We start from the raw sequence: 22131 nt of genomic DNA, 5'->3' as shown, positions 1-22131 counted from the left end.
TAGCCATATACCCTCAAATAACACGAGCTGCAGCAATCTTGGCCGAGATTTTATTTAATTAAACTGTAATCATAGGTGAATTTTATCAGCATGTCAATGTTTTTTATCACTTTTAAACTAGCAGAGTTCATTTTGTGTAAAAACCCATTTTCGACTGCAAACTAGTTTTGAATAACTATTTCTTGTGCACTCGAACCGTTATAGTGTTGGGGATGCCCCGAATACTGCATAAAAGTCGCCAGTAAACAAACTTACCCAGTCATGAGTCAGGAGATAGCGAACCACTTTGAATAGTGGCCAGGAACTGAATCACCCAAAGTGGGGGATAATGACCAGGCGAGCTGCCAAGAAAATTTCGAACTGGAAGACAGTGGGCGGTACGGTGCTAAAAATAGACCCAAAATGGGATGTTGGAACTGTTTTTTGTGGGCCCGTGCTACTGCGTTCCGCAAATGGTCGCACATGTCGTATACGTAATTGCCTGGTTCAATGAGAAACGCCCAATTAGCTGGGATTTTTTTCGATTTTTTTCAATTTTTTTGTTTTAGCTTGGAAGGCCTGGCTTGTAAGCTCGGCTCGCAGCCGAGTTCGGTGGAAAGTGGCCAGCAACAACCAACAAGCGATCACAACAACTTGACACTTGACGCAACAAAAGCCGAATAGACGAACACTGATTTATCTCTCTTTTAAGTTCTCCGTATCGAGTTGTCAACGCTTTATTGTAGTTTCAGACGCGCTGTGAGTTGCACGCGCCTTGCAGCTCGCCCCAAAAATTCGCATAAACAACACAAATATGGTAGCAATTAAACATTGCAATTAAACAAGCAAATTAACAAAGCGAGCGCCAAAAATCAATATTACCCAAATCTCGTTTTCGCGGGATTCGGCATATCGACTCTTCCGGCTTTGTTTTTGATCGGTATAAAAGGGAATCAGGCACCAAAATGATATTCGCTCGGTGGACGCGCAAACAGATGCTCACCATGTTCGGCTTGGGAGCTGGCCTTCTGGGCCTTGTGATTGTGATCGGTGTGCTCAACAGCGGCTTGTCCTCGAAGGACCTCGACTGGAAGGAGGCGTCCAGATTGAAGTGCTTCAAGACGCGTCCCAACACCACGCACTCCACCTTGGAGCTGGTGCACATTGTATTCAGACATGGCATCCGCACCCCAGTGGACACTTATCCCAAGGATCCCTACTTAAACGACGGCTTCAAGCCAACGGGCTGGGGACATGTGACTAACGTGAGTGGATCAGTTTAGTGTTCTAAGCTAAATATCATTGAACGGAAGTTATGCCACTTAACCATGCCATTTATTAATATAAGGCTGGGAAAAAAGTATTGTTGCTTACTGTTTTTACACCTTTCAAAATATCTTCAAAACTATTAACTCTTCACCTATTGTTCTCTTTCTGAAAGTATAATGATTTAAGATTTAAGAGATCATATAAAATATCTAGATTCGTGATCCGTATAAAAAGCCCAGGCGGTATAGCCATAGTCCTAGTCTCTCAGTTTTAAAGTTATTTCCAAAAGTCGTCTACTTTTAATAATCCAAAAATGTGCTTGAATTGTTGATATATTTTTATTGACATATATAATTTCGGTTTAAATTTTATAAGTATCGGACAATATAAACATTGAATAATTTTAAAAAGGAAAGAGTAGTTTGATTGTTGTTTATCATAAAATATTTTTTAAGCATAAATACTTTAATTTTTGTCATTTTTCAATTTGTATAAAAGTTATATATGAGTCAACATATTTTCTTTTGAAACATATCACTTCCCATATGCGACAGTTAAAAAACAACCGATTTGAAGAAAAGTAAAAAAAAGATAGAAACAATTTATTTATCCTCCGTTGTTTTGCTTATCAATGCCAAAAATAGTATATTATCATTTGGGCATTTTAAAAGGATTAGTTCGCATGTAAATTAAGAATACAATTCCAAATCTTAATTCTTAATAATAATGTGCACAAACTTTTTACCCAAATTGCAGTCAGGAAAACGGGAGCTCTTCGAAATGGGTCGCTGGCTGAATCGGCGATACGGCGAGTTCATGGGTCCCTATTACAGACCGGATGTAGGTTTTTTGAGTAACTCTTAATTCCGTATTTAAAATGATTTCGCTTTCGCAGCGCCTGCATGCCCAAGCCACTGCCTCTCCGAGGGCCATGATGTCCTTGCAAACAACACTGGCCAGCATGTTTGAGCCGCGGGGAACCCCCATGGAGTGGAATAAGCACCTCAACTGGCAGCCCATCCCAATTGTGTCGGAACCCCTGGATGAGGACTCGGTGGGTATTCATCTCCCAGTTGCGGATAAATTAAATTAAATGTGTGATTTAGCTCCTGCTGGTGCGCACTCCCTGTCCCCGCTACTTTGAAGCCCTGAAGGAGGTCTTTAAGAGACCGGAAGTCATCGCTGAAACGGAGCCCTACGAGCAAATGTTCCGCGAGCTGACAAATCTGACTGGAAAGGCGATCCAGAGTGCCGAGGATATCAATTCCCTCTACATAACCCTTCTGGCCGAACAGGAATTCGGCTACAAGTTGCCCGACTGGGCCAAGGACTACTTCCCCGATCGTATGCAGTTTCTGGCCGAGCAGACCTACGTCTACAATGCGTACACTCCCGAAATGCAGAAGATCAAGGGCGGACCGTTTCTGAAGAGGATGTATAAGGAGATGGTCGCCAAGAGGGCGGGTAGCCTGAAGCCCAAGGATCGGGGTATGTTCATATACACCGGCCACGACTGGACCGTCGGCAATATCCTGATGGCCTTGGGCGTGTGGAAGCGCCAGATGCCACGGTTCGCGGTTATGGCCATTTTCGAGACGCATAGGGATAAGGAAACCGGAGAGCACTATGTGGAGGTAAGAAAACCTGTAGAAGATAGAGAATCTAATAGGTGCTTGGGTAAATTCTCGTCATCGTATTCGGTTTAACAGCTATTTGGCAATATCTCAAGGTTTTCATTGAAATCGCCGTTCTGGAGAATCTCACGATTATTATCTTTAATTATATTTTATACTATAAATTGTGCGAGATAAATAAAAATATTAGTTAGTGGCTATCAAAGTAAGCTAAAGCGGGAAAAGGCGAACTTAGATCTGCCTAGTTCACCAGTTAATATATAGTACAAGTGAAGTGATTTTAAATTTCCAAATATAATATAAATATACAAAATAACTATGTTGATTCCCAATTTCCAGATCTTCCTCCGCAACCACGAGGACGGCTGTCTCGAGCAGCTGCAGCTGAAAGACTGCGACCGCCGGTGTCCACTGGACCGCCTCATTAAGCTGAGTGCCGATGTGCTGCCCACGGAGCCGGCGGAGCGGAGATGCCGGCCACATGACCCGAACTTCGTGGAGCCACCGCTGCGCGTAATCGATCAGAATGGCCGTTAGCGAAAAGCGATTGCCAAAGCGAATTTGCGCACTCAGTATTACAAAGGCGTCGGCGGGGAGTGAGCGGTGCAAGAATAAAAAAAATTATATTAAAAAAAGTGTAGTACAATAAAAATCCCCAAAAATACAGGCTCTTTTGAGTTAATTCTTCGTGGGGGAAATCATTTTCGTGTGAAACTAATTAGACGTGGTGTTTGTGAACTGTTTGCTATTGTAGCTGATGATTTCGCTGATTGGGCAGCTCGCTCTTCGCCGCTGTGCGATGTGCGGCTGTGTGTGTGTATGAGTGTGTCGACCACATAATCGAGACTTAAAAGCGGTGCGCGCTTCTATTGATGCACTCACTCGACGCACAAGCCGCAAGCAAGCCGGTCCACTTAATTCCTAACGATCCGCTAATTTTAGTTCGCGAAAATGCGAAAGTTTCTCGGTCTGCTGCTCGCCGTGAGCTGTGTTCTGATCGCCCGCGGCGGTGTCATGGAGATTGAAGTGCCGCAGGAAGTCACGGATGGTCCTGGGGATGCGTCGTCCCAAAACTCAGCGGAAATAAGCCAGCCGAAGGACAGTGTTAGCAACTCAACCCTGAAGTTGGTTCACGTGGTGAGTGAGTGGCGAACGCTAAGGAAAGCGAAATAATTGGCCCAAAATATGGCTTTTTCCAAAAATGAACTCATGCCGAATTAGGGCTCGTTAAAAATTTGGCAACTATGCAAGTCAGCAGACCATAAAATTATCCAAATGTGTCATACCTTTTAATCAGAGCCATTAACGTGTAGTGACAAGTGTTATAATGGTGCGAAATTAATTAGAATAAAGCGTTCTCTTAAGTAAACCACGGCTTACCTGGGTTTTCCAATGAGAAGTCGCTACAATTCTCTTTTAGCCAACTACTGGCCACAGTTCCTAAGCCAGTTTGCTGTTTGCGTGGCGTATACGTAATATTGCATACAGTTCCCAGACCTAAAACCGGTTTAATGAAACTTAAACTTTACGATCGCTTAATTATTTTATATTCCCATACTGATTTGCATAATTTGTGCTCAATATGAGTTTAGTTAAGTAAAGATCAAGTTAATGCATAAATATTTATTTATTGAAATCAGCTGGGGGTCGAGATTTATTATCTGGTGAAATTTTAATTGACTTCGCAAAATCTTTAAAAATGTGCAAATTAAATATACATATCCTTGTGTAAATTAACTTTTACTCTTACATATTGAAACTTGATCAGAATTCTCGACTCTCATATTTCCATATAAGTACTCAGAAGTTACTTGCCAAATATTTGTCTCATTTATCTTTATCACACATTAGGTTAAGTTCAGAGGAATTACTGAACGATTCCTTTTGAAACCTTAATAAATAGAATAGATCAATAAAAAAAAAAAAAAAAAAAAAAAAAAATTAATAAATTAAAAACATGTGAAATACGTACTTAATTCATAAAAGTACGTCAGGCCATCAAAATCAATGGATTGTGTACAGTCATAAATATGTATCTCATTTTTCCACAGCTTTTTCGTCATGGACCTCGAACTCCAGTGAGCACTTATCCCAACGATCCGTATATGAACGAAACCTACGAACCCTTCGGATGGGGGGCGCTCACCAATGTTAGTACTTATCAAACATAAACAAGACTATTATCGCAGCTAAGATGAGATTTTAATTTTACAGGTTGCTAAAGTGGAGCTGTATAAAATAGGCAAGCAACTGCGGCAGCGCTATAAAGATTTCCTCCCGGCGTATTATCAGCCCGACGTACGATAAAATGAGCCATCCCACCGAGTTGTAAATATAATCGGAGTGTTTCTATTCCAGGCGATCCGTGCCCAATCTTCGGAGTCGCCGCGCACCTTGATGTCTATGCAAATGGTCCTCGCCGGACTCTTTCCGCCGGAGAATACTCCCATGGAGTGGAACCAGCTGCTCAACTGGCAGCCCATACCCATTGTGATGGAACCAGAGGAAACTGACGTGGTAAGAGCAGCGAGCTCCAACTTAATTAGAGCTTTATTATTTATACATTTCCTATTTTAATTTCCAGCACATTAGAATGAAGGCACCATGCCCCCGATACGATGAGACTGTTATGGAGGTGATAGACCTTCCCGAGGTCCAAAAGCTGCATGCAGAGAACTTCGATTTGCTACGCGAACTGACCACTCACACTGGAGTCAATATTACCCATGCCCACGATGTCACCAATGTGTTCATCACCCTGCTCTGTGAACAGACTTTCGGTCTGCAGCTGCCCTCGTGGACCAAGGACTACTTTCCGGAGAAGATGCTACCCTTGGCTGCAAAGTCATATGTCTACGATGCCTATACGACCGAGCAGCGCAAAATGAAAGGGGGCTTCTTCGTGGAGCTGCTGTTAAAGCAAATGCAGGACAGGATCTCCGGAGCATTGAAGCCAGCCAATCGCAAGATGTTCCTTTCCTGCGGACACGATTGGACCATCACAAATGTGCTCTCCGCCTTGAATGTTTGGGAGGCTCAGATGCCTCGCTTCTCGGCGCTGATTGCCTTTGAGCTGCATCAAAATCCGCAAACTGGGGAGTATTTCCTGGAAATCTACTTCCAAAATGATCCCCACAAGGAGCCGCAGCAGCTGCAGATTCCGGGCTGCGAGAAACAGTGTCCCATTGGCAAGTTATTGGAACTCACCAAGGACATCATTCCCGATGCTCCCTATGCAGAGTTGTGCAAGGCGAAGGGAACTCAAGGCGGCGCTAAGATAAGCTATCACTAGAATCATTAATCATGATTAATGATCCAGTATGCAGTATTAATGTTACTTACTAAATGAATATATGTAATTGTGTAACTGCTTCGTGTAACTTAATTTCAGTGTTTGGATGATTGGCATGTTTGGGATGTATTATTAACTAATTAACTTTGGAAGTGTGAGTGCAACTAGTTTTGTAATGACACTCTAAGTTAGGAGGCAGATCATAGAGTTACTAATTTATGCATTTGGCTATAAAATAAATATTTATTAAACTATATAAAGTTCTGACTTTTATTTTAAAAACTTTCGCTGTTTTATTTGTTTTCTTGCTTGATAAATCATAATAAAATTATCTTTCTATACTCGTTAAAGTAGCACGATGTTTTTTTAGGTTATTAAATTAATGTATTTACTTTTTGTTTACTACTTAAGCATCATAGTTTAGACAGTGCATACTTTTAGGCTACGGATATTCTAGGAAAAGTTCTTAAGTCAAATGTATACTTATGGTATACAATACTTATACTTATATAAGTATATACTTATATATACTTATACAATATTTGCACATTTGGTTTCGATTTAAAGTAACTCGCTATAAACAATTTAAAAATGTTACAATTTAATGTGAATTAATATTTTCAAGCCGCATATTTTGGAAAGAAAACACCTCAGAGAGTTATTTAAAGATTTTATTTAATTAATTTAAGTGAGCCTTTATTACCAGCATGAGTGTGTAATGACTGTAATGATTCCTCTCCGGATAATTAACACATTTATCTCGAACATCTTAATCTACCCTCTCCGTGAAGTCCGCACATCCATCATATAAAGTTTATTCGCTCTCATTAAAATTCAAACAGTTGGCATTCGAAGCTCCACTCACTTGAATCGGAAGTAACTCACAAAAAAGCACAACAAACTCAAACAAAAGGGCAGTATGTAATTATACCAGATGGACATTGTTTTTCAAAAACTTCCAGTTTTCCAAACCGTAAATCAGTTTGCTTCAGCCAAGCCCCAACCAAAGCCCATATATAATTCCGGCAATTAAGCAACGAGAATGGATAATGCGAAATTAACATATTGCCGGATCCAGAAGCTAATCGATTTATATCCAAAGTATTTACACACGCAGTTTCGATGACAAATTCGTTGGTATTTCGAGTTGGCGGCGGTGATAAGCAGCAAAAAATAAGTAAACGAAGTGAATCACAAAGTTCATATAAATTAAAAGTCGCGACCGCGTTTTAAAACGCCTCAATCGCTGCGGCGTTGCGTCGGTGTCTGGGTTTTCAGAGCGGTCAAACCAAACATATGTATATACATATATTCGTACAAAAGACCGCCGGCCACATACAATAGCAAGTAGCAAATGGAATAATAGAAGTAACAAGAGCGACGGTGACGAAAGCATTTCGGCGATAATGGAACGATAAAAGAGCCAAACTCATGCCATTTCGACTTCTGCAATGATATTTCCCGCAGTCTGGCCGATGATAGTACACAAAGACAGTCGCGTGCGACCCTCGGAAAAGTCGAATGCCAAAGCCCCAATGCCTTGTATCGCATAGTATTTAGTCCATGGCAAACAGAAGATAGTGCTGGCCCTACACTCGGAGAAACCAGAGTAATTAGTGGGGGCACAAAACCCGTTCACCACCCGCAAACCTGTCGAAAAAACAAAAAAAAAATTAACAAAAAGTCAAAGCCAAGAGCGATCTTAACGAGTTAGTCTTCGATCTGTCTCGAGACCAACGCGACTACCAGTAACCAAATCCGAAGCCGGCGAAACCAGAACCAGCCCAAAGTTCAGATACGGAGATTCGGTGGCTCGGTGACTCGGAGAATCGCAGATCCGATCCCCTGGCAATTCTACGCCTATAAAGCCCGGCCAACAAAATGCCGCGTTCGCATTTCACCCGACGGCATTGTCTCGCGATGACGGGCGGACTAATTGCATCGGCGGTCATAATCTGGTGCGTCGCTCACTCGGCGGTCGAGTCGACGGCCAAGCTCTACGATCCCGGCGCTGATAAATCCACGCTCGAGCTGCTGCATGTGGTAAGTGAGATCGATAATCGCCAGCTATAGGAACTAACTATTAAATGAATGTAAGTAACAGTAGAGTAGATTTCAGCTACCCCGCCCCTCTAGATTTAAGAGGGTATCTAACACTTGAGGTAGAGTTTATTAGGCCTACGATAATAACAAGCATGTATCGTTTATAGTGCTTATAATTTATATCGTAGTAAACCTTTCCACACCAATTAATTCCGCTCTGAGTAATTTAGCGTCGGCATCATCTTTGCCACACAATTTCAGCTGATAACACACATTATTGTTGTCACTCTTAAATTTTGTTTACCGCATTGAGAAATTCTGGCATTGACATTTACGTGGGCAGTAAAAAACAGCATTTTGTTGATAAAGCATTTGTTTATAATCGCGTAAAGCGAAAGTGCAGGCGCTGGCACATTTAAGCGATTGTACTATAGTTTTGTTTTCTGTCAACAGATAAGACTTAGTCCGTTTATTTATATATCGTGATAATCAGTACGGAAAGTGAACTTGTTCAATAAAGATATCACAGAAGAGTCGGTGGCTTACCCCTTTTTCTATCTACTATACAGCTATCAGCTGTTTAGCCATTTATCTGACTGAATTCATTCAGATACTTTGTACATATAACAGCCGTGAGATACACTCTGCGAAGAACAATCGCACGAAGTCAAGCGTAAATGTATCTTTCGTATTTCAGTTAATAGCTTGTACGTAAAAGTTTGTACTAAAAAGCTAGTGGCGTTAGAAACCTCAGCGAAACCAATTATAAAACCTGATAAATAATTGTGCTGTATTATAGATAATTTATTATTTGTGATGCCCAATTAGATTGCCAATTATTTTAAGTTATATTAAAATGATCAGAGGCTTAAATTAATAGGGGTTAAAAATAAATAGAAGTAGATATAATTTAAATAACAAAAGTATTAAAATATAAAACGAATTACTTGTGGAATGCTTATTCGCCTCGTCATTATGTGTCTTAATTATCAAGTCACCAAATTTTTTAAAACGAACCTTAATAAAAGCAACAAAACTCGCATAAATTATCAGTTATTCCAAAATAACTCTCACTTTAATTAACATGATTATAAACTCTGCTAACTCATTCGTCTTTCGAAGACCCACAAAAAAATTAATTACAAAACAGCAATCAAAACAAACCAAAACCAAAAAAAAAACAGGCTTCCCAAATTACTTTTTGGCCAAAAACCAGTCCGCAGTCAGTCGTAAAATATTATAAAACAAAGCTGCGACGCACTTTTGATTTTTGTTTGAGCTCCGCTCATCCGCGATTGATTAACTGGAAACCCACATACATATAGTAGCTATACAGATAGTCCGATCCAGATCTCGGAGATCTGACCTTCAAGTGTGGCGCCTTCTTATCAACACGAGAGCTAGAGCAATCAAACAGAAAATACTTCCGCTGAAATCTGCGTTCTCATGAACTTCAGAGTCTTGGATTCACGTGAAAAGTTTCTCAGAGCCGCCAGCTAATTAAAGCTAAAGTAATTTCGGCTCGTCGATCGCTTGATAATGTAATATATGTATATAGTAAAATTGTTGTTTTATTTTTGAGTCGAACTAATGTCCCGTCAGTTGACTAAGGACAACGCCAAGAAATAAAAAATAGTTTTTAGGAGAAATAGTTCCACGACTTTATTCTTCGGATCTCAGCTTAAGACTAAAAATCAAATGCAAATTGGATTGAGGAGAAGCCTCAGTATTTGAACAATATTTGTATTTCGGGAGAGCCTCGCTCTTGGGTTCTTAAGATTAGGTAGCGTTGAAAGAGGGCAGTCAAATCTGCTTAGGTCAGGCTTTAGGATGTTTACAAGAACGGCTGCGCTGCCAAAGATAAACGAATGCTGCGCAGCTGGGATACATTATGGAAAATTACTAGGGTGCATTACTGATTTCTTTGAAATAATAGAAGTGGCTGGTTTGGACCACCCAAATACGTCACTATATATATGTTGGTATTAGCATACGCGGCGTGTGTGGCGAATTCGTTTACTAATAAAAAGTGTAATTGCCAAACTTCAGGTATTCCGACATGGACCACGAACGCCGGCGGATACGTATCCCAGGGATCCCTATGTAAATGAGACCTACTATCCCTTTGGCTGGGGACAAATAACAAATGTGAGTGGAGAAAAAGTTGTGCAGCGCAAACTTTTGCCTCGTCATCCCCATCCACATCCCCATCCACATCCCCATCCGCATCCCCATTCTCGCACCCGAATCCCATTCCCCGGCAAAGCATTTAAATAAATTGAAATGCAAATGTTTTTCCGGAAGCGGGAAGAGGAGGAAAGTGCGGCTGCATTAACATATACACATGCATATGTTTATGCAATTGCAAAAATGCAAGGCATTTATTATTTTATAACACTTCTTTCCATCTCCGTCTCGGACCCCTCGACTCCCCGGCTCTCTGCATCTTGGATCCCCACTTCCCGCGTCCTCTGGTGTTGTCTCACGTGCCATCCGCTCATGCCATGCAATAAATCAACGCTGCAGAATGGCAAACGCGAGCTGTTCAACATTGGTACTTGGCTGCGTAAGCGTTATGGCAAATTTCTGGCGCCCAACTACAGTCCCGATGTGAGTAAGCAGTCACTAACGAACCGAAAAGGCGCAACCCTTACACCCCTGCACAGAGAGAAATTTTTGACAGATTTGCAAATTGTTTATAAAAGAAGGTTAGTTTCAGAGCGCACAAATTGCTTAATTCACTGAATAGAAGAAACAACATTATTAGATTCCAAACTATCATTAAATCAAATTAAAGTTTCTAAATATAGTGCCGCAACTAAAATAGTTTTTTAACAGCAATCAAGTTGATAACATTTGTTGATACTTATTTTTATTGTGGATTCTACATAAAAGTGTAAAATACTTACAAAATATGCGCATTTTTTAGAAAACAAAATGTAGCTTTCTCATGCTTTTGAGCAGTACAGATGCAACTGATTTCTCTCTGTGTACCCCAACCATATTCCCCCCATCACGTCCATGGGGTTGCTGCCTGATAGTGCGGACGTTTACAAATTGCAAAGCTCAAGCGCGCTTGACTCATCACTCAATTCCTTCTCTTCTCTTCTCGTTCTGTTTCTGTTTCTGCTTCTGGCTCCTTGCGTTCTGCATCTCCGCTTTCTCCGTCACCGTCTCCGCCTCCCTTCCCGCCGACAGTCGGTCCATGCTCAGGCGACGGGAGTTCCGCGGACCCACATGACCATGCAGACCGTTCTGGCCGCCTTCTTCCCGCCAAAAGGCACCGACATGGAGTGGAATAGCCGGTTTAATTGGCAGCCCATACCTGTGTTCGCCCAGGAACTCAATGAGGATACGGTGCGTATACTTAATAACTGTGATGATTAATCAATACAATCAGGTCCGCAGAGGGTCAAAACGCGATTGGTTATTTGACAATGATTAAATACCTAGTGGTTTTTTGACTCACTATATTCGGGTATCTATGTATAATAAAAAGTGTAGGTTTATAAAGTAAATCTATGTGCTGATTTAAGCACAGCAGTTTTTGTAATATTTATATGTGTTTTTAATCTGCACATTTTTATTATAAAAACATTGAAAGTTAAAACGCCAAAATTAAATATTTAAATACTAAAAGCTATTGGTATAAAATATTTAATTCTTGAATTTTTACATATCATTCCTCTAACTTTTATCTTATTCAGCTTCTGTTGGTGCGGAAACCATGTCCGCGATATTTTGAGGCCCTCAACGAGGTCTACGAGTTGCCCGAGGTGAAAGCGGAAATCGAACCGTATCTGGAGATGTTCAAAGAGCTGGAAGAGCACACGGGTGTGAGCTTTAAGGAACCAGAGGACGTGCAGTCCCTCTACTTGACTCTGCTCGCCGAACAGGAGTGGGGTCTGGAGTTGCCAGAATGGACGCACGCATACTTCCCGGAGAGGCTTCAGTTCCTCGCCGAACAGAGCTACATCTACAACGTGTACACGCCCGAGATGCAGAAGATCAAGGGCGGACCCTTCCTCAAGAAAATGTTCGATGAGATGCAGCAGAAGAAGAACGGAACCCTGAAACCCAGTGGCAGGAAGCTCTTCATCTACGCTGGTCACGACTCGACGGTGGTGAACGTACTTTCCGCCCTGAAGATCTGGGAACGCCAGATGCCGCGCTACTCCTCGATGATCCTGTTTGAACTGCACAAAAACAAGGAAACCGGCGACTATTGGGTGGAGATCTACTTCCGCAACGATCCCAAGGGCCAGGCTCAGAAGCTCACCCTGCCAGGATGCGAGTTCCAGTGCCCCCTGGACAAGGTGCTCGAATTCGCCAAGGACGTTGTTCCCACGGAAGGGGATGACAAGCGTTGCGAGTCTCGAAACGAAGCCTTCACAGAACCACCTCTCCGAGGTCCTTAAGAACCGCAATATGGTGGATATAGAAAATCGTTGTGGTGCTACACTTCTCAGGGAATGGGACTGTCCAAAGTCCTCGAACAGCAGTAATATATTAGTTAGGTCCATAGTTTAGCATAGGCCGAATAAAAGTGCGTTTAACATTTGTCTGTCACTCTTATGAGATGTTTTTTTTTTAAATTTTCAAGGATTCGTTTGGTCTTAAGTGTTTTCGAAAATTATTATAATGTAAGGACTGAAAATCAATGACAGAAATGGCAGCTAGTGAGACTTAGATTGAGTTTATATAGTTTTAAAAGGAACATTTTTAGATTACGGTTACACATTGTTTAATCTAGATAGATTTACCAATAAAAAATACAGATTACACATTTACATACCGATATCATACATTTTTGAAAATTTCATAATCTATTTTTAAATGAAGTCAAAGTTCATGTGAAGGAGTTAAGCCTTCTCCAACTATGCCTAGTTCTTTAAGTTCATCTGATTGGAGTTCCGACTTGCCGTTCGACGTTTCCACTCGGATACTGTCAGCCGGCGTCTTTTGCGCCCCATGTGGCAGCCAAGTTGGCTCATTTCCGCCTTGTGGCGACAGTCGAATGCCGTCACTGCCATTGCCCAATAGGCCGCTTCCGCTTGGCCTTTGCCAGCGGCAAACGCAAACAACTTCCGCACTTGTTTAGCCAGTTGGATGCGCCGCGCCACTCCATCTTGGGTTCCATTTCTGTTTCAGTTCCTGCTGCCATCTTCACAGCTCCACTTTTCCACAGCCCTACAGCTCCACATTTCCCCGCTGCCCGCTCATTTTTGCTGGGAGGTGACATTTTTCGCATTGCGGTTTACCATAAACTATTTCATTGGGGACTGTTTTCCACCTCGCCCATTTCATTCTGGCCCGGCCCTGACCATCTGCTCGGTTGCCAGTTCGCCATTGTTTACTCGTGTGCGTTGCCATCGCTCTTCCAGTTTTCCCAGCTTCTCCTCTGCGCCTGTGTGTGTGTCAGTTTTTCCTGCTCCGCGTGTGTTGGTGTGTGCATATTTGTAAACCTTATTTGTCAACGGGACGCATATGTTGTGTGTTTGCCAAAAAATAAACGAATCCCCCCATGTAGCAAGTCGGGCATTCCCAATTGCATTCAGCTCGTCGTGTGTTTGTTGCTCCTTTTAATTATACCCGTTATTCGTAGTGTAGAAGTGTATACTAGATTTGCTGCTAAGTATGTTACAGGTAAAAGGATGCGTTTTCTATAAGGTACGCATTTTCTTTATCAGGATCAGTAGATCCTCTCTTTGTCCGGTGTGTGCGGGGTCACCCCGAGTATGGGGTCTCCTCTGGGCCGTTCGGAGTGCCTTCAAATCGGACTAAGCTCATTGGAATGCAAAAGCATTGAATTTCTTCACTTAACTGCTCTTATATCTTCATCTATCTAATGCTTTACTATCCGAGTAACGGGTATCTAATAGTTGCGACAATCGACAAAAGCGGTCTTTCTGGGTTTATCTTAATTTGATTTTGCGGAGAGGGGCAAGTGGTGAGTGTGTGTGGGTGGGCGTCTGACAAATCTATAAGTGCATGTGCTAAGCGTGTTACATTTCGATGATTAATGGTGAGCAGAGCTAAGGGGAGTTCCGGGAATTAAGCAAACGCCATGTGGGCACCGATTTCGACTGGGTGGCCGCCATTAGAAAGCTGATTGTAAGTGAGAAGGGGTTAACTATATAATAGGCAAACTAATATATGTTCCTAGCTAATAGCAAAGTCACCTAATTTGACTATCCCGAAGAGTAATAATTAATTCAATGGTTAATTAACGTAGGCATTTAGATAGGAAGTGTTTAGCATAACTATTAACCCTATTATGCAGTACCTTGAGGCAGTAGACCGCACTTCTTCACTCCAGTAGCCACGGGAACGAGACATATGCCAGGGTCCACAAATCTACTTACAGCACACTGAAGCTTCAGTTTCAGTTTCAGCCTCAGCTTCAGTTTCATCTCCGGCTCAGTCAAAAAAGTTCGGAATGGCGAGCAAACTTTTGTGCGGGCTAAGTGCAAGTTTTAGGGAAGTTGGCCATTTTTTGCCCGACTGCCACTGAGACACAAGAAATAGGAGCGGCCAGTTGGGCCAGAAGTTTCCACTGAGCCGCTGCACTTCTGCCTCGCATCTTTCTGCGGTCAGCTTACTAACGACTTTTCGATACGGACCGAGAACAGCTAAAACTTTTGTGCTTGGCCTAGGAGATAAAATGCTTCGATTGGTGGGGGGAGCTGGGCAATGAAGGTGGCGCCCTGAATGGGCGGGCACACCTGATCCTCCACTTAATCCCGATGAGGTGCCGGGGAGAAGAGCCGGGTGGCATGCATATTAATAAGCTGCACAAATGTTTGCCGGCAAACAAAGTGGCAGGATGCCGGCGCTCAGAGTCGGATGCCGTGTAGTTCAGTCTATTAAAAGGCACAATGGACTTCCTCCCATGAAACCCCGGATCCGAAGGGGGCACGGGGCATGTGATGCTTCATTTCCGCTTCCCCAAGGAATGCACAGATGGTGCACAGAGATAAATTGACTCTGGAACTCGAAGTACTAAAATAATTATTAAATTGCAAATTTATTTAGTACCTTACTTGGTACTTCAGAAAGTGATTTGCAAATGATTCAAACGTCAAATGGCTTCAAATGGGGTCTGACATAATCAAATTTACTTCAGCATAGATAATACCGAAGATTTAGACCTTTGTTTCCATTCAAAAGTTTTTTTTCAGCATGAAATCTTTAGGTTTGATGATTTTGACGATTTTTCTTTCTCTGCATGGAGAGTGAAAGCTTTCCTCACTCAAACTGTTTGCCGTTTAGTTTCGCATAAAGTGTAGTCTGCCCTGTAAAATGCATAAATCTTTGTTGGCACTGGAGCTCGGCTCATTCGCAGATTCTCGGTCCTGCGTCCTGAGTCCCAGGACCTGTATCCTGGATGCTGCAGGCTGGCTGGTTGGTACTTCACCCCCCTTCTTACGTACTTTTCCGCCTGCAGCCGCCTGGGCGTCTTGTTTGTTGCACGTTTCATTTGTCAAAAACGGTTTAGGAATTTTATTGCTAGCACCAGTACTGAGAGCCCAGTGGCTTCCAGGGGCTTGGGGGTCACATCTTGGTGGGCGCTAGGTGGTGGTGCACCTGCTGCACTCGTCGGCTGCCCTAAGTGGCAACTGCTGGGAGCCCATTGAAGTGCCACTGATAGCACAATAATTTGTACACGGCTTGCAACCGACAAGGACAAAGAAATGCAAGGTTAACTAACTACCAGCAGGCAAGTGAAATTTAAGCGAGTTAGGACTGCTGGGAATACCGGATGCGGGATTAGAGGGCTGAATATTTAATGGAGTTTCGGGCAACGGCGGAAAACGAAATGCAAGATGATGGCATCGAAGAAGTTCTTAAGGTGTACATACCGAAAAAAATAAACAAGAGACAATGCTATAGTCGAGTTCCCCGACTATCAGCTACCAGTACTACTCAACTAGTGTGAATGCGAAAGCGAAATTTCATAATTTTTCTGGGATATCGATAGATATTGGGGAATAAAATGAAATAAAATCAAAATAAAGTTAAAAAGCTGGGCGGTTTTTCGGCATTAGAGTGGCAAAATTCTGTTCCTGCAAATCGATAGAAATTTACAAGACTAATAAACATAAGAAAAAATATCAACACATTTTTAAAAAGTGTGGCTATATCGACTCGGTTATTGATTGTGATCAGGAATATATATACTTATTATAGTCGGAAATGCTTCCTTCTGCCTGTAACATACTTTTCAAAAAATCTAGTGTATAATAATATATATATCATATTTTATATTGCCAATGGAACTCACAATATCTTAGTTCAAAGGGGAATGAAAGATAGTCGAGATAAAAGATATATAAGCTTAGTCGTCGTTTGGCTGTTTGAGTAAGCATAAAACATGAGAGAAGGGCCAGGAAAGCCTAATTATCAGTGAGAGTATCCTATAAACACATTCTGCATCGAATTCACAAAGTTCTATGCACACAAAACAAAGTGATATATCACATGTTATATTGCCAATTAATCTCACAATATCTTTGTTCTCAGTGGAATGTAAGATAGCCGAGGTAAAAGATATTTAAGTTCAGTCGTCGTTTGGCAGTTTGAAAGGCAGAAAACAAGGGAGAAAGCCCAGAAAAGCCTAATCATCAGTGAGAGTATCCTATAAACACATTCATTTTAAGAACGATTATATCTAGTTTTAAACATGGTTAAAGCATGTAATATATTTTTTAATATTGCTTAATGTTTATTTTTATCATTTAATGTAACAAAGTTTAAGAGAAAAGACAAACACTACTTCTACTTTCAATGACTTATCCGCCGTTCCACAACTCTCGTTGTATTACCATTCATTTCGATTTCAACTCAGCAACTTATTTTCGATCATTCCTGCCATCAGACCTCCTGATCCTATCGATAGTTTCCTATCACACTGCCACCACCATCATTTTTGACCTACATTTGTACATTTATTTCGTTGTAAGTAATCACGTGTTGATAATTTAGAAGAGGATCTGCGCAGGAGCAAACGCGTAGTTGAGTGGTGCGGAGTTGGCCAAACGCGAGGATTAGGCCAATGTAGCAGCCAAAGGAGTAGCAGCGTACTTGGCCACCAGTAGAGCAGCAACGGGAGCAATCTCAGAAGCAGCATCGATGCCATTGTTGTTCCTGGCGATAATCTGGCTACTGGTGGCGGTCTCAGCGCAGGCGACTTGGGGTCCTTTCTAAAAAACGTACGTATTTGAACATGGTGAAATCAAAGACACTAGAATAACAAGATGCGTAACGCCATACGATGTTTTGGCACACGATTTTTTCGGCGTGGCTCTAGAGGTGGCTCCAGGCTCTCTCGAGTTTTTGTTCAAGAGCGAGAGAGCGGAGAGCTCTACAGCAATTGACAGCAGACAACTCTATGCGTGCACACGTGTACTCACGCATTGTAAATTTGACAAAATGTGCCCTTTACCATAGAAGTTCTGACTTTAAATCTATATTATTTTTGATTAATTGGCAACCTGTAAAAAATTCTTGTTTTGCATTGTCCTAACGTTCTTATGTACAAAATATACCAAAATAAATTTCAAAAATTACTTTATATTAGAATATTTGTCATTAGAGTATTTAGCTTGCGACGTGTGAAAAATTAATAAGGCAATGATTGTTGATTGCGTGTGTCCGCACTTTGTTCCTCAAGATATTACTTTTGCAATAAACAGTTCTCATATTTTTATTTATTTTATAAATTTGTATAGCTTAATAGACTCGGAATTCGGATCTTGTTATTCTAGTGTCTTTGGTGAAATATTTCGTTGTCTTGCTTCTTCGGAAGGCTTTGATATCCCACTCCTCTTCGTGGAGCATATTTATACCCGAATGTTGACAGTCTCCCGTTACCATTTACCATTTGCACTTTGCCGTATTTTATGTGATTTCCCACAGCTGACTGCAGAAGGTGGAATAACTCTTGGTGGCCACTGAATTCGACTGCCTGAGGTCACAGACGCAGTCCCGATGCGGCGTATAAAGAGTGGTATGGAATGTGTTGTGCCGTGACAAGTTCAAGTTTCCGAACCGAAAGCACCAGATCCATAATCAAAATGTTAAGATCCGTAAGTTTGGAATCTTAGCTTTCTGTCCTATTTACTAATTGTATTTTATTCACAGGCCGTCCTTGCCTTGTCTATCCTGCATCCCTGCCAAGCCTGGACTCCTTGGTGCGCCTTTGGCCTACACTTTTGACGTGGCTTACTCTCCTCCTCTGACTCACTCTGATCCCGCTGTCGTGGTAGCTGCTTTCGCTCCAGGTGTGACCGCTGCCAGTAGTCAAGTTACCACTCGGAACTACAATGGCATCGCTCTTGCTCTTGTGATTGCTCCCGTGGCTGATCCACTTGTGCCCAAGTACGCGGCCGCTCCTATGGCTGCTTCATGACCTACTCCTCGTCTTTGGCTTACTCCGCAGCACTAAGCTACGCCGCAGCTTCTGCATCGCTCCTTATCTAAATTACTAAGCTGTGATCACCTCGGAGACAACGATAATAAATGGAGATATAATAAAACGTTATTCAATTGTATATTCTCTTTTAACACGTTTCAAATGAATATTTATTTCAATGAAATATTGGCTCTGAACGTACACGAAAATGATTGCTAGAAAATTGCCCAGCATTGATAAACAATAATTCCGAGAATACACTCTAAGGACATCGAACAACTGATACTTTTCTAAATCACAGTCTAAAGCACCCCAAAGAACCCCATCTTAAACTGTCAAAGGAGATCTTACTCATTCGATTTGTGTAAAAGAGGCTTAACTAAAACTTGATAAACAGCAATGGCGAAGAAGTTCAGTAACATTATCTTTTACCTGACCCTGATAATCATAGCGATCTGTGTGGTCTGCATCTGGATGTTCTCGGGATTCCGTCACGAGTATGGCAAATTCAACATGATCCTGGTTGCTTTCTTGGCCGTTACTTTACTTCAGATCCTGATTTTTACGCCCATCAAGTTCACCATTTTGTCGCTGGATGCCGCCTTCTGGCCGGCCCACCAAGCCCCGGAGACTCCCAACGAGAATGCCAATGTGGACACGTTCATGGATAATCTCCGACTGCGACTCCGGACGCTGCGGAGTGAGCTGATGATCACGGAGAGGCATCGGAACGAGAGGTTGAACCTGAAGTATCGCCTGATTACCGAAGAACTCTGGCTCACAGGCAAGCTTTTCTTGGTTTACTTCTTCATGGCCTTAGCTTTCTTCGATGAGTTGCTGTACTTCAACACAGAGGTCACTGAGATACTGTTCCAGTATAATCGTGGGGATGCGTTCGGACTATTCCATGTGGCGGATGTGCCAGATATATATTTTTTTGTGGTGACCTCGTTGGTGCTGGCCTTTACAGATGGCAAGAACACCAGTGGCGGGGCCCCTTGGATCCATGCGGAGGGCACTAGACTACTGGGCGTGGTGAGGTTGAGGCAGCTGAGGACGGAGAGCAACCGATTGGGTCTATCGCTTCCCGTGTTCACCGAGCGGGACTTTGGGGAGAGCTGGACACTGCCCTACGAAAGGGTTCCCTACACGGACAAGTACTGGCCTATCTACACACCCTGGCTGCCCAGTGTGTCTGTGGCTCGGGACAACCTACTTATGGGCATCAACCACGTGGGGCACATGTTCAACTATCCGGAATCGAAGGGCTACAAGGTACTGCTCTCGGACACCCGCTACAAAAGCCTGCAAATTATTGATTACTTGATGAACAAAAACTGGCTGGATGCGAATACGACCGCTTTGTTCATGGACTTTAGCTTGTATAACGCGGATGCCAATACCTTTACCGTGTGCACCTTGTGGGTGGAGAAGTTTCCCTACCAGTATCCTGATGGCCACATGAAGGTCGACAGTCACAAGTTTGTGGAGCAACTGCGGGAGTTTACGAAGTTCGGAATGCTAATGGTGTTTGTCTTTGTCGTCACGTGGCTGCAGTTCACCAAGGCGTTCTTCGTGAAGGTCTGGTACGATCCTCGACAGCTGAAGACCCTGTGGGTCCTGGTGGATGCAATGATCGTGGCACTCAGCGTCATTGTGGGGATGATCATGGCGGTGCGGGATAACATGGTTCAAAAGATGATCAAGAGAGTTGAAATCGCCGTTGTGGTGGACTTTCTGGACTTTCGGGAGCCCGCCCAGCTGTCCTACCTTGAGGATGTGGTCACGGGATTGACCGTGGCCCTGGTCACTATGCGTTTGTGGAAGGTGATGCAGTTTTCCGCCACCTTCCAACTGTTCACCAAGACAATCGCTATGGCGTGGGACGCGTTGCTCTGCACCTTCGTAATAACCGCAATTTTCATCATTGCAATTGGCATTGCGACGGTCACCATCAATGGCAACTATACCAACAACTTCAGGGACTTCCACAAGGGCATTGTTACGGTCACCTGCTTTGCTTTTGGCTATGCGAATTTGGTGCACCCACCGGATATCTTCTACGGCGGAGAGTGGCTGGGCATCGTATTGTATACCATAATGGGATTCGTGGTCAAGTACATGCTGATCAACTTGATCGTTTCCATGATGAGGGATCAGATGGCCAGTGTCAAGGCGGATAGGGATAAGAAAGTGAGGCAGCGCATAACATTCTGGCAATTCCTGCGCGTTGAATATGCCTTCTTCATTAACTACATCGTAAAAGTGTTCCACTGCCAAAGGGGATATCAGCGAAAGAATCGCACAGTTGCACAGAACATCCAACGAGAACTGAATAGTATCGAGCTTAAGCGTCGAAAGACGAAGATAAGTTCAATTTATTCCGAGACAATCTATGTCATGCCGATAAACAAGGATCTGGAGCAGATGAAATATAGGGAGCGGATCGAGCGAACCTTCACTCTGGCCGCCATTCTCCACACCCAAATGGAGCTCATGGAGAGGCTTATGTTCGGCGACGAAGAGGGAAACCTGCCAAGTCTGGACCAGGATGACGAGCAGATTACGGATACTGAGGAGGACTGAAGAAATACAGCTTAACTGCAGTTTATACAATGCAAGGGATCATAGCAGCTAAGAGATAAAAGTGAAATAGAACTTATGGTAGTACCTTCTTCAAGGTAAAATAATGACGATGAATAATAATGAACAAAGTCCCTAATAGTTAAATACTACTTAGGATAGTTTTGCAGGATCCTTTGCCATCCGAGCAGTTTTGTGATTTTTTGTTTATGTCACGGCTAAATAATTATGCGCAAACAGGCAAAACTTTTGACTTGAAAAGGCTTTTAGGGCAATTTGGCGCTTGCTTTGTTCGGCCTGTTTGCCATCCGAGGATTCTGGCTGAGCTCCAAGTGCCCGAACCAAATGACTTATAAAAGGGGGAGTGGCACAGCCCTCACTATTGTTATGAAGTAAGCAAATAAAAATGTAATACTGCATGCTTTCAGGCCGAGCCGCGACTGCAAACTATTCGCTATTCGCTGCGAAATCTGAGCTAAATGCCAGCTCTAAAAAGGACTCGGCAAACATTGTCGACCACATCCTGTAAACTAAACAATTGTCAAAAGTTTCGGGTCCTTTTTCTATCAGCATCAGCCAACAGACAGATAGTCTGGCAAGTGTTTTTCTATATATTTCCTGTCGCACTTACGTCACTCGGGGGATTGGGGAAAACTTTTATAATTATTAGCAACAAATGAGCAGTGACACAGCGCTTTTGCCGTGACTGTAACTTTCCAGGATTTTCCCACATTCCGGCTCCTTTCCTTTTATTTGTGCAGTGCCCAGACGGCAGAAATCACAAATGATCCCCGCCCTCAATTTAAAAGTTTCAACTACCTGACTATTTCTCCATTTTCCTCGGCGTAAGGATGTGTAAGGGTATGTGTGTGTGTGTTAGCCGAAGACAAACGGTAAAAGAAAGAGAGTGGCCAAAT

At 42.7% G+C, this 22131-nt stretch overlaps 4 protein-coding genes and 1 pseudogene across 5 annotated transcripts; all 5 read left to right on the top strand.

Moving 5' to 3' along the window:
• Positions 1–944: 944 nt before the first annotated feature.
• On the top strand, positions 945–3546 carry LOC6619355 (venom acid phosphatase Acph-1). The gene is made up of 5 exons (XM_002043536.2): positions 945–1244; positions 2005–2088; positions 2144–2302; positions 2355–2882; positions 3222–3546. Exons 1-5 carry the CDS (start codon positions 945–947, stop codon positions 3417–3419), a joined length of 1269 nt encoding a protein of 422 aa, XP_002043572.1. The 3' UTR covers positions 3420–3546.
• A 205-nt stretch (positions 3547–3751) lies between these two features.
• On the top strand, positions 3752–6267 carry LOC6619354 (venom acid phosphatase Acph-1). Its single transcript, XM_002043535.2, has 5 exons — positions 3752–4019; positions 4934–5032; positions 5097–5180; positions 5241–5399; positions 5467–6267. Exons 1-5 carry the CDS (start codon positions 3834–3836, stop codon positions 6172–6174), a joined length of 1236 nt encoding a protein of 411 aa, XP_002043571.1. The 5' UTR covers positions 3752–3833; the 3' UTR covers positions 6175–6267.
• A 758-nt stretch (positions 6268–7025) lies between these two features.
• On the top strand, positions 7026–13007 carry LOC6619353 (venom acid phosphatase Acph-1). Of its 2 annotated transcripts, none has more exons than XM_002043534.2 (5): positions 7026–8217; positions 10267–10365; positions 10744–10827; positions 11416–11574; positions 11925–13007. In XM_002043534.2, the coding sequence occupies exons 1-5, from the start codon at positions 8056–8058 to the stop codon at positions 12633–12635; spliced, it is 1215 nt and encodes a 404-aa protein (XP_002043570.2). In that variant the 5' UTR covers positions 7026–8055; the 3' UTR covers positions 12636–13007. The 2 variants fall into 2 exon arrangements, with proteins under 2 accessions (XP_002043570.2, XP_032575817.1); XM_032719926.1 differs by lacking the exon at positions 7026–8217 and adding an exon at positions 8247–8267.
• A 5226-nt stretch (positions 13008–18233) lies between these two features.
• LOC116800997 lies at positions 18234–18770 on the top strand (annotated as a pseudogene).
• A 234-nt stretch (positions 18771–19004) lies between these two features.
• Positions 19005–21281, top strand: LOC6619352 (polycystin-2). Its single transcript, XM_002043533.2, has one exon. The coding sequence runs from the start codon at positions 19031–19033 to the stop codon at positions 21215–21217; it is 2187 nt and encodes a 728-aa protein (XP_002043569.1). The 5' UTR covers positions 19005–19030; the 3' UTR covers positions 21218–21281.
• Positions 21282–22131: the final 850 nt, after the last annotated feature.

Source organism: Drosophila sechellia, chromosome 3L (assembly GCF_004382195.2).
Source record: "Drosophila sechellia strain sech25 chromosome 3L, ASM438219v1, whole genome shotgun sequence".
Classification (NCBI taxonomy): Eukaryota; Metazoa; Arthropoda; class Insecta; order Diptera; family Drosophilidae; genus Drosophila; species Drosophila sechellia.
This window is presented reverse-complemented; position numbering and strand designations above follow the sequence as displayed.

Excerpts from the sequence above, each read along its gene's own strand:
- LOC6619355 (XM_002043536.2), top strand. The coding sequence starts at position 945 with ATGATATTCGCTCGGTGGACGCGCAAACAGATGCTCACCATGTTCGGC. Across the intron at positions 2,089-2,143 it reads GTCCCTATTACAGACCGGAT|CGCCTGCATGCCCAAGCCAC; the intron begins GTAGGTTTTTTG and ends TCGCTTTCGCAG. Across the intron at positions 2,883-3,221 it reads CCGGAGAGCACTATGTGGAG|ATCTTCCTCCGCAACCACGA; the intron begins GTAAGAAAACCT and ends CCCAATTTCCAG.
- LOC6619354 (XM_002043535.2), top strand. The coding sequence starts at position 3,834 with ATGCGAAAGTTTCTCGGTCTGCTGCTCGCCGTGAGCTGTGTTCTGATC. Across the intron at positions 5,181-5,240 it reads CGGCGTATTATCAGCCCGAC|GCGATCCGTGCCCAATCTTC; the intron begins GTACGATAAAAT and ends TTTCTATTCCAG. Across the intron at positions 5,400-5,466 it reads AACCAGAGGAAACTGACGTG|CACATTAGAATGAAGGCACC; the intron begins GTAAGAGCAGCG and ends TTTAATTTCCAG.
- LOC6619353 (XM_002043534.2), top strand. The coding sequence starts at position 8,056 with ATGCCGCGTTCGCATTTCACCCGACGGCATTGTCTCGCGATGACGGGC. Across the intron at positions 10,828-11,415 it reads CGCCCAACTACAGTCCCGAT|TCGGTCCATGCTCAGGCGAC; the intron begins GTGAGTAAGCAG and ends TCCCGCCGACAG. Across the intron at positions 11,575-11,924 it reads AGGAACTCAATGAGGATACG|CTTCTGTTGGTGCGGAAACC; the intron begins GTGCGTATACTT and ends TATCTTATTCAG.
- LOC6619352 (XM_002043533.2), top strand. The coding sequence starts at position 19,031 with ATGGCGAAGAAGTTCAGTAACATTATCTTTTACCTGACCCTGATAATC.